The 11859-nt window shown below is 30.7% G+C and overlaps 1 protein-coding gene across 1 annotated transcript; it reads right to left on the reverse strand.

Moving 5' to 3' along the window:
- Positions 1–483: 483 nt before the first annotated feature.
- On the reverse strand, positions 484–1293 carry LOC142224208 (uncharacterized). Its single transcript, XM_075293989.1, has 2 exons — positions 1174–1293; positions 484–1027 (listed from the first exon to the last, which is right to left on the reverse strand). The coding sequence occupies exon 2, from the start codon at positions 1000–1002 to the stop codon at positions 706–708; it is 297 nt and encodes a 98-aa protein (XP_075150104.1). The 5' UTR covers positions 1003–1027; positions 1174–1293; the 3' UTR covers positions 484–705.
- Between the last annotated feature and the right edge of the window lie 10566 nt (positions 1294–11859).

Below are 11859 nucleotides of genomic sequence, written 5' to 3' on the forward strand. Positions count from 1 at the left end.
TCCAGAGATAAGAAAAGAAAGATGGTCGTTGAACTAACCTTTGAACACTAGAGTAATTAATTTTATTTTATGTAAATTAAATATATGCATCATATGAATAGGACACCAGGTGATCCAGATATAATAGAAGAGAGGTGGTCGTTGAACATACCTTTTGACCCTAGGGTAACAGATTTATTTTTTTATTTTAATTATTTTTTTTTTTATTAAAATTTATTATTTTTATTTTATTTAATTTATAATTTATATTTTATAGTATCTCTCTTTCATTATCTCCGGTCGATGAACTGAGGGTTTGCATATAGAGTAACCAGCAGTTTTTTTAATTAATATTTTTTTTAAATTAATTTTATTTAATTTAATTTATTATTAAAATTTATAAATTTTATTTTATTAAATTTAAAATGTATGTAATGAATTTTCTTTCTTTCATTATTGTCGATGAACTGAACTTGTGGATGTAGTTTTTAATTAATAAAATAGTTTTTTTTTTAATTTATATTTTTAATTAAATTAAATTTATTTATCAATAAAAACAAAAATACAATAACAATTTCAACATGAATATGAGGAAGTTTTTGTTTTTTTTTTTTTTGTGGGAGAAATGAAATTGTGAAAGGTAAAGGAAAATGATCAAAAAATGGGATATTTTTAAATGAAATGCTGGATGATTTTGAAGTAAATGCGTTGATGATTTAATCCAATTTAGTTACGACCAATTTGATCCACTTGAGATTGCAAGTTGTTAATAACTTCTGAGGGCACTTGATCACCTAAGATTTCAAAGAGATTGATACGCTGGTTACCGGGAATCTGTTCGTAGGCTCCCAATTCGATACCCTCTTGGACATTTTGGATTTGGGCATCTTTGGGTATAAGGAAAGTTTGTTGGGCTTGGCGAATAGCCTCATTGGTATAGGCAGCACCTTCACGTTGCTGAGGCATGGCGATGGCCAAAACCGCAATAGCCAAAACAGATAAGCACACCAAAAGAGATTTCATATTCACTGTGTGTAGCACTTGCACTCTATAATAAAACACCAGGAAATAAAGATTAATAATAAGCACTGTTAGGTTAATCCTTGTCCGGTTTTTTTTCTTGTTGACAGCTTATGGTAAATAAAACCACTTATCTTGAATGCGCGCATGCGCTCCTGTTTTATACGATCTTACCTTTAGGACGTTTCAAACGTTAATAGTAACCAAGCTATGACTATGGCCACTGTTTATAAACTTGGCTAACAACTAGATTTTGTGTTGGAGATTTCTTTGAGTTATATTTTTTGGTGGTTATTTTTTTGTGAGAGTATGAGATTCATATGAGGCTTCAGGGTTCATTTCTTTTTGTTAGTGTCGTTTTTTTTTTTTTGCAAATTGTGGTTTTTGTGGATAATTTTCGTTTTTTTTTGTCACTCTCATTGCAAATGAAACCCAACTCATCTTCAATTCAAAACACGTTAGTTATGTTTATTCGTTTTGTTTTTCTCGTCTGCATAATGAAAGTATCTCTGGAAATTATAAAATTGGTTACATCTGTTCAATGGGCGAGGGATTGGCGATAAGGCGTTCCAAGGGGTTCAGTGACTCCCAAACACGGTTGCCAAAAATGGTAGACTTTTTATTGTTTGGTAGATTGGTCGAATCCGTGATGTTATGATAGATTTTGCAAAATATTCCCCTCCACCTAAGAGGTACTTCACAAATGTTCTATAGAAATAAAATTTTCTCTAGGAAAAAAATTTTGACAAATTTTTCGATAGAAATGAAGTTTTGACAAATTTTTCTCTAGGAATAAAATTTTGAGAAAATTTTCTCTGGGAATACAATTTTGACAAATTTTTCTCTAGGAATAAAATTTTGAGAAAATTTTCTCTGGGAATAAAATTTTGACAAAATTTTCCCTATGAATGATTTTTTTTTTCAAAATGAAAAATTTTTACAATTTTCTTTTCTAGAAACATAATTTTGACAAAATGTTCTCTAGGAATGAAATTTTGACAAAATTTTCTCTGGGAATAAAATTTTGACAAACTCTTCTCTAGGAATAAAATTTTGACAAAATCTTCTCTAGGAATAAAATTTTGACAACATTTTCTTTAGAAATAAAATCTTGACAAAATTTTCTATAGGAAATTTTCTGCAAGAATAAAAGTGGATTTTCGGTAGGAATACAATTTAGACAAAATTTTTTCTAGGCATAGAATTTTGACAACATTTTTTCTAGAAATAAAATTTTGACAAAATTTTCTCTAGGAATAAAATTTTGACAAAATTTTCTATAGAGAAAATTACCAAAATTTTCTCTAGAAATAAAATTTTGACAAAATTTTCTCTGGTAATAAAATCTTGACAAAATTTTCTCTGGTAATAAAATTTTGACAAAATTTTCTCTAAGAATAAATTTCAATTTAAACGTTTTCTCTAGGAATAAAATTTTAACAACATTTTCAAAAGAAATTAAATTTTGACAAAATTTTCTCTACCAAAAAAATTTTGAAAAAAATTTCTACAGAAATGAAATTTTTACAAAATTTTCTCTAGGAATAAAAGTTTGAGAAAATTTGTTCTGGGAATAAAATTTTGACAAAATTTTCCCTATAAATATTTTTTTTTTTTCAAAATTAAAAATTTTTACAATTTTATTTTCTAGAAACATAATTTTGACAAAATGTTCTCTAGGAATGAAATTTGGACAAAATTTTCTCTGGGAATAAAATTTTGACAAACTCCTCTCTAGGAATAAAATTTTGAACATTTTCTTTAGATATAAAATCTTGACAAAATTTTCTATAGGAAATTTTCTGCAAGAATAAAAGTTTGACAAAATTTTCGGTAGGAATACAATTTTGACAAAATTTTTACAAAATTTTCTTTAGGAATAAAAGTTTGAGAAAATTTTTTCTAGGAATAAAATTTTGACAAAATTTTCCCTATGAATGATTTTTTTTTTCAAAATGAAAAATTTTTACAATTTTCTTTTCTAGAAACATAATTTTGACAAAATGTTCTCTAGGAATGAAATTTTGACAAAATTTTCTCTGGGAATAAAATTTTGACAAACTCTTCTCTAGGAATAAAATTTTGACAAAATCTTCTCTAGGAATAAAATTTTGACAACATTTTCTTTAGAAATAAAATCTTGACAAAATTTTCTATAGGAAATTTTCTGCAAGAATAAAAGTGGATTTTCGGTAGGAATACAATTTAGACAAAATTTTTTCTAGGCATAGAATTTTGACAACATTTTTTCTAGAAATAAAATTTTGACAAAATTTTCTCTAGGAATAAAATTTTGACAAAATTTTCTATAGAGAAAATTACCAAAATTTTCTCTAGAAATAAAATTTTGACAAAATTTTCTCTGGTAATAAAATCTTGACAAAATTTTCTCTGGTAATAAAATTTTGACAAAATTTTCTCTAAGAATAAATTTCAATTTAAACGTTTTCTCTAGGAATAAAATTTTGACAACATTTTCAAAAGAAATTAAATTTTGACAAAATTTTCTCTACCAAAAAAATTTTGAAAAAAATTTCTACAGAAATGAAATTTTTACAAAATTTTCTCTAGGAATAAAAGTTTGAGAAAATTTGTTCTGGGAATAAAATTTTGACAAAATTTTCCCTATAAATATTTTTTTTTTTTCAAAATTAAAAATTTTTACAATTTTATTTTCTAGAAACATAATTTTGACAAAATGTTCTCTAGGAATGAAATTTGGACAAAATTTTCTCTGGGAATAAAATTTTGACAAACTCCTCTCTAGGAATAAAATTTTGAACATTTTCTTTAGATATAAAATCTTGACAAAATTTTCTATAGGAAATTTTCTGCAAGAATAAAAGTTTGACAAAATTTTCGGTAGGAATACAATTTTGACAAAATTTTTTCTAGGCATAGAATTTTGACAAAATTTTTTCTAGAAATAAAATTTTGACAAAATTTTCTCTAGGAATAAAATTTTGACAAAATTTTCTCTGAGAATAAAATTTTCTATAGGTATACAATTTTGACAGAATTATGTCAATGAACAAAATTTTCTATAGAAAAAAATTACCAAAATTTTCTCTGGTAATAAAATTTTGACAAAATTTTCTCTAAGAATAAATTTTGATAACGTTTTCTCTAGGAATAAAATGTTGACAACATTTTCAAAAGAAATAAAATTTTGACAAAATTTTCTCTAAGAATAAATTTTGATAACGTTTTCTCTAGGAATAAAATTTTGACAAAATTTTCAAAAGAAATAAAATTTTGAAAATTTTTCTCTGGGAATAAAATTTTTAAAAAAATTTCTGTAGAAAAAATTTTCTATAGAAATGAAATTTTTACATAACTTTCTTTAGGAATAAAAGTTTGAGAAAATTTTTTCTAGGAATAACATTTTGACAAAGTTTTCCCTATGAATATTTTTTTTTTCAAAATTAAAAATTTTGACAATTTTTTTCTAGAAACATAATTTTGACTAAATGTTCTCTAAGAATGAAATTTGGCAAAATTTTCTCTGGGAATAAAATTTTGACAAAATGTTCTTCAGAAATAAAATTTTGACAAAATCTTCTCTAAGAATAAAATTTTGAAAAAAATTTCTCTAGGCGTAAAATTTTGAAAAAATTTCTCTAGGTATACAATTCTGACAAAATTTTCTCTAGGTATACAATTCTGACAAAAATTTCTCTAGGAATAAATTTTTTCAAAATTTACGTTGATAGGATAGAATGAGTACAGACCCATTCTTATTATGTTATACCGCTTACACTTCCGGATTGAAACAGTTTTCTGTGTCCACTCATAACAGCCAACGAACGATGTTGAGCTCTATGCTGATGTCTTGGTTAGGTATAGTGGCAGCACGATATTTCATGTTCACTTAGACAATTCGGCCCATTGTGATATCACAGTGGTGAACTTCTCTCTCATCATTGAGTGCTGCCTGATTACATGTTTAGCTCAATGACAAAGGACCTCCGTTTTATAGCCGTGTCCGAACGGAGTTTCGCATTGCTGTGAAACTACCCAGCAAAAGTGTCGCCAAAAAATTGGCGCAGAAGTGATGAATTTAACATGGGCTTGTCATAGGACGGATGTCCACCATTTTAACAGCGGTTGCAATTGATTTGCATCACTTCTTAAGGTGTGATGCGAATCCATTGTTTTGGGTGTGAATTAAGAAATTTGGTGATATTTTGCCAAATAAATAATTTTTAAAATTAGAATGCATTAAAAATGCATTCTTACGCTTGTTTGGAACGTTTGGCATCAAATATTTTCAAAAATTCGCAAATTTTTAGAATGGATTTGGCATTTTTTTTTCAGAAAAATTAAAATAATTTTTACCATTTTATTATACCCTCCACCATAGGTAACACATCGAAATATTGATCTAAGACCCCATAATGTATATATATTCTGGGTCGTGGTGAAATTCTGAGTCGATCTGAGCATGTCCGTCCGTCCGTCCGTCCGTCTGTTGAAATCACGCTAACTTCCGAACGAAACAAGCTATCGAATTGAAACTTGGCAAAAGTAGTTGTTATTGATGTAGGTCGGATGGTATTGCAAATGGGCCATATCGGTCCACTTTTACGTATAGCCCCCATATAAACGGACCCCCAAATTTGGCTTGCGAGGCCTCTAAGAGAAGCAAATTTCATCCGATCCGGCTGAAATTTGGTACATGGTGTAAGTATATGGTCTCTAACAACCATGCAAAAATTGGTTCACATCGGTCTATAATTATATATAGCCCCCATATAAACCGATCCCCCGATTTGGCTTGCTGAGCCTCTAAGAGAACCAACATCCGATCCGGAAGAAATTTGGTACATGGTGTTAGTATATAGTCTCTAACAACCATGCAAAATTTGGTCCACATCGGTCCATAATTATATATAGCCCCCATATAAATCGATCCCCCGATTTGGCTTGCAGAGCCTCTAAGAGAAACAATTTTCATCCGATCCGGAAATTTGGTATGGTCTCTAACAACCATGCAAAAATTGGTCCATATCGGTCCATAATTATATATAGCCCCCATATAAACCGTTCCCCCGATTTGGCTTGCAGAGCCTCTAAGAGAACCAACATCCGATCCGGCTGAAATTTGGTACATGGTGTTAGTATATAGTCTCTAACAACCATGCATAATTTGGTCCACATCGGTCCATAATTATATATAGCCCCCATATAAACCGATTCCCCGATTTGGCTTGCGGAGCCTCTAAGAGAACCAAATTTCATCCGATCCGGCTGAAATTTGGTACATGGTGTTGGTATATGATCTCTAACAACCGTGCAAAAATTGGTCCACATCGGTCCATAATTATATATAGCCCCCATATAAACCGATCCACCGATTTGGCTTGCGAGGCCTCTAAGAGAAGAAAGTTTCATCCGATCCGGCTGAAATTTGGTACATGGTGTTAGTATATGTTATCTAATGACCATGAAAAATTGGTCCACATCGGCCCATAATTATATATAGCCCCCATATAAACCGATCCCCAGATTTGACCTCCGCAGCCTCTTAGAGGAGCAAAAGTCATCCGATACAATTGAAATTTGGTACGTGGTGTTAGTATATTATCTCTAACAACCATGCAAGAATTGGTCCATATCGGTCCATAATTATAGATAGCCCCCATATAAATCGATCCTCAGATTTGTCCTCCGGAGCCTCTTGGAGGAGCTAATTTCATCCGATCCGGTAGAAATTTGGAACATGGTGTTAGTATATTGTCTCTAACAACCATGCAAGAATTGGTCCATATCGGTCCATAATTATAGATAGCCCCCATATAAATCGATCCCCAGATTTGTCCTCCGGAGCCTCTTGGAGGAGCAAAATTCATCCGATCCGGTTGAAATTTGCAACATGGTGTTAGTATAAGGCCGCTAATAACCATGCCAAAATTGGTCCATATCGGTTCATAATCATGGTTGCCACTCGAGCCAAAAATAATCTACCAAAATTTTATTTTTATAGAAAATATTGTCAAAATGTTATTTCTATAGAAAATTTTGTCAAAATTTTATTTTTATAGAAAACATTGTCAAAATTTTGTCATAATTTTATTTCTATAGAAAATTTTGTCAAAATTTTATTTCTATAGAAAAAAATTTCCAAATTTTATTTCTATAGAAAATTTTTTATTTTCTATATATTTTATTTCTATAGAAAATTTTTTCCAAATTTTACTTCTATAGCAAATGTTGTCAAAATTTTATTTTGTCAAAATTTTATTTCTATAGAAACTTTAAACTTAATTATATTTAATCGGCCTTTTTAGTTTAATATATACCACGTATGGACTATGTGGTATATATTACGGTGTTAGGAAGTTTTAAGATACCTTGCCATCGGCAGGTGTTACCGCAACCCAAGTAATTCGATTGTGGATGACAGTCTTCAGTAGAAGTTTCTACGAACTTACGGCCATATATATATGTTAATTCTTAATCTATGCTTAACATATTTGAAACAAACAATTTTAAATTTTCCATTAAAAATATGAAAAAAAGCGAGTTATAAAAAATTGAATTAAAAGAACTTCCTGTGCAGCTAAAATAAAGAACTTCTTTGGGAGGACATTTTTGGAAGTGCTTTTAAAGTTGTGCCTTAAGAAGAACTTCCAAATTTTTTTGCTGGGCGCTTTAGCTTTGAAACACTCAAAAATGTCTCCAACATTACACGGGAGGGGATAATCTGCAGCTGAAAAACTTTTTGGTGATCAGTCAAAGCAGCAATTGAACCCACGACCCTTTTTATTCAAGGCAGGCATGGTAACCATTGCACAACAGTGGCTTCTATATTAATTAATGATGTCATTATATGCTGGGAATTACTATCTAAGGCTAGGGTCACACTGGGCCAATATTTGACCAAAATGAGTGTCAAACATTTTTCCAGAACCATTTTCCAAATATCTGGATATGGTTTTTGTAAATTAATCCTACCATGACTTAATATATCCAATATGAGTTCAAAATGTAATGTAGGGATAACGTGACGGCTTAGTGGACGCTGGAACTGTCCGAACTATCTTAAATATTCCAGACTTCCCAATGAACCCCATAATAAGAATACACCTATGGTTTCCATTTTCTTAAAATAGAAAAAAACCTCACCTTATAGCCAATGGTAAGATCTAAAAAAAAACTCAAACAATAATTTAATAAATGAGTCCTGCCCGAAATATTTATTTAGGCATTTCCAATTCCAAAGGTTATATCCATAGAAAGCAATCAAGATTTCATCAGGTAACAATGATCAATTGAAAGTTGCTGATTTGGAGATTGCCAAAATAAAAACCCAAACAAGTTCACTCAACTCTCACACATGGATGAACCTCAGAGTTACACTCACAACTAAAACTAAAACAAAAATCAGTAAAATTAATTTGATCACTCAATTTGGTCATTTATTGATGGTGGTCAGTCAGTTAACCTCCTTTGGGAGAATGGTAGATGAGCACATTCGTATAATGAAATTACGTAAAATCTTCGGCCAAAGTTAGCTACTCCAAGTATCATCATCATCATCATCATCTCATATATCCGAATCGTTTCATTCAATTCCAGTTATAACACGCAGAGAAGAAACATGATTGCCACAATCATATTCGAAGAGCAAAATAATATGATAGCAGCTATTTTTGCGGCGACCATGTAACATTTTAACCTGCAACCATGTTGGCTCAGTGAACATGGTTCTAAGAAAAATACAATTGTCCTCATCTAAAATGTTATTATATTGATAAAAATAATTTTGTTTCCATTAAAAGACAATGGTCACGATCTAAAATGTTATGTTATTCGTCAAAAATGTTTTTCTTCTAGTTAAAAGAACATGGTCACAACCTAAAATGTTTTGATTTTTATGAAAAAACTTTTTTCGTCGTCGAAAAAAGGACGCCACTTGAGAAAAGAAAACACAAAATCAACTTTATTTATTTGTTTTTATTTATTTATAAACTAATTCATTGTTTATTTGTATTTATAATGTTGTGCAAGCAAACTTCACATATTTTTACACGCTCTAGTTTGGTTCAATTTCAACAATAAGAAATCATTCCATATTTACTTCGTGCCCATCAAATGTACAAACACAGACATCATATAACTGCAAATAAAAATAAATTATACCATATGTCAAAATGCAGAACAAAAACCAGGTACATTTGTTTCAATTACACTTTCCTTTTTTGTATTCACATAAAACCACGTGCCATTTCTGAATAAATAAATTAACACAAAACACAATAATTCCGTATTCTCCGTCCATTCCAAGAAACAATCAACACACGACTGACGCGCAAAATGAAAATCGTGTGTACCTGCTCAATGTTTTTATAAAATTCTTGTCGCTGCAAAAAAATTAAAAAATTAAATGGTCACGAAAACAATGTACATGATCTTTATGGCCATGTAATGCTTGTAGACATATCTATACGTAAACTATAAAAATACTTTTTTCTTTGCAAAAAAGTAAAAAAAAATTGAATGGTCAGGTACATGATTTTCCTGACCATATAATGGTCTCAAATTCTATCATTTAAATAATAGAACATGTTTGCGGCATTTGAGAACCATTTAAATGCTTATTGCCAACATATATTTTTCTCCACTCGAAAATTATTTTTACAAAGACAAAATACATGGTTTTCGCGACAATTAAATACTCTAAATAAGCATTAAATGGATGCGGCAACCATGTCCAAACATGTTTTTTCTGTGCGTGAATTTGCTTTTTTTTTTTGTAGATTTTCTTAAGCCAACAGAAACCACTTTGAACATCCAGCAGTTGGAAGGTTAAGTGGCTATCAAGTGGACTTTTGTAGTTTGTTAGTCAATTCATATTTAGTTGTGCCACTGCAGACAACCTCCATGCCCCCATCATCTTGAGGAAGGTTACGAACAAATCTTTTGAATATGGAGTGTGGAGATATTCGAGTATCTGCCAAAAATGGAAGTTATTAGTTTCAATGATTTTGAGTGTCATTGTAATTTAGAGGAATTTTATATTTACCCCCCCCCCCCCCCACCGCACAGTGGTACTGGCGAACAAATTTAGTCCAATAATACTGAATAATATGTGTACTGGGTGGCTTATATGTAATGTCACAAAGTAAAGCGCTATAGTTTTTAATTTTAATGTTCAAAGCAACAATGTCGGAAATTACATCAAATTTTAGAATCAGTTTACCTTTGGCACGGATTATGGCCTTCAAGCGACTGACAAAGCCATAGCATAATGGGCGAATGTGACTCTCCGGTATTTTGGCCTATTCCCGGCGAAGCGCCTTCTTGAGATGATCAACTCTTTGGTATTTTTTTGTGCCAACCTTTCTCTCCAAACTGCCACAGGTGCTAAATTTCCACGGATTGAGATCCGGAAATGTTGGTGGCCATCAGCGTTGCCAATTTAGCTTTTTCCCCGCTAGATTTGGCTTTCTTTGAAGACGTTTAGCGGGAAAAAATGCTTTAGCTTTTTTTCTGGCTTTTTTCATGGCCCTTTTTGCTATTTTTGGTTTTTTTATTTTCGACATGTTTCTATTGAAATATGGATAAAACGGCGTTTTTATCTAAGCCTTGCTGCAAGAATAAGGGTTTCCACATATTTCAAAGCTCAGTTGAAACATTAATAAAGATTCCAGCCACTATGCGGGCATTTTTGTAGCAATACATGGGCATTTTTGTAGCAAATACACCTTGTTGTAAAGTTTTTTCATCATATTCATAAAAGTTATCATTTGACTCGTTTATCTTTTTTATGTTATTATAATATTCTAAAGTTATTACGATATTACTGAATTAAAATAGCAGATGTGAATTGCTTTGTGCACTGAAAAAATATTGTCGTGAGGACAAAGATTTCATCTCCTTAAAATACGAACGCGAATTTTGGTTATAATAGCATTTGTGAATTTCTCTTATATAATCTGTTTTCCTTGTCCAAAAGACGATAAAGTCGTTTTGTCCTTCTTCTTTTCATGAAAGAAGGAAGAATTAATGAAATAGTCTTTAAATGTGAGGGGTTTTTACTTCTTGACCACAAACCAAAATAGCGTTCAAATATAGAAGATGATTTTCAACACTTTATTTTAAAAACGTATACATACAATAATTTCCACTTGAAGTCGAGTCTGAATTTGGAAATTTAAGTTGGCGTTAGCACGTTTTTAAAGCACTTTGATAGGTCATGAAGAAAAGGAAAATGTTTTTACTGGGAAATGTAAACTGTAGGTATTTTCTACAATTTAAATAAAAGTAATGTATTTCGAATTTCTCCCAATTTCAAAACCAAACTAAAATTTTATTTTAAAAAATGACAAATCATTTTTTTTCCATATCCAAAGCATGCTTAGATTATTTAATATGTTAAAATAACAAGTAAATAAAATAGAGGTGTTGGGAAGGTAGCTCCCACAAAACGAAGGACTTCCAATAAATTTGTGATAGTAATCAAAATGTATCGAATACGCAAACAGAGCTAATATGCCTTAGATATTGTTACAGTCTCACAGAAGTGGAATTAAAATGAAAATAATATGCATTTGAAGTGAAATAAAGCCTTCAAGTTTGTTAAATTTCAATATAAAATGTGACTTTTGATACAAAAAAATTTAGCTTTTTTTTCTAGCTATTTTTTTGCATTTTTTAGCTTTTTTTAGCTATTTTTTTGGGCAAATCTAGCGGTTTTTGGTGAAACAATTCTGGCAACGCTGATGGCCATTGTGTGGTAGAAATAAAGCGAGGAACCTCCTTTTAAAACCATTGTTTTGTGACACTCGCTGCCTGCGATGGTGCTGAGTTCTGTTGGAATATCCATGGTCAGCAAAATGTTTGTCTGCCCAGGGT

Source organism: Haematobia irritans, chromosome 2, assembly GCF_050003625.1.
Source record: "Haematobia irritans isolate KBUSLIRL chromosome 2, ASM5000362v1, whole genome shotgun sequence".
Lineage (NCBI taxonomy): Eukaryota > Metazoa > Arthropoda > Insecta > Diptera > Muscidae > Haematobia > Haematobia irritans.

Coding starts and splice junctions, on each gene's coding strand:
- LOC142224208 (XM_075293989.1), bottom strand. CDS start 1,002: ATGAAATCTCTTTTGGTGTGCTTATCTGTTTTGGCTATTGCGGTTTTG.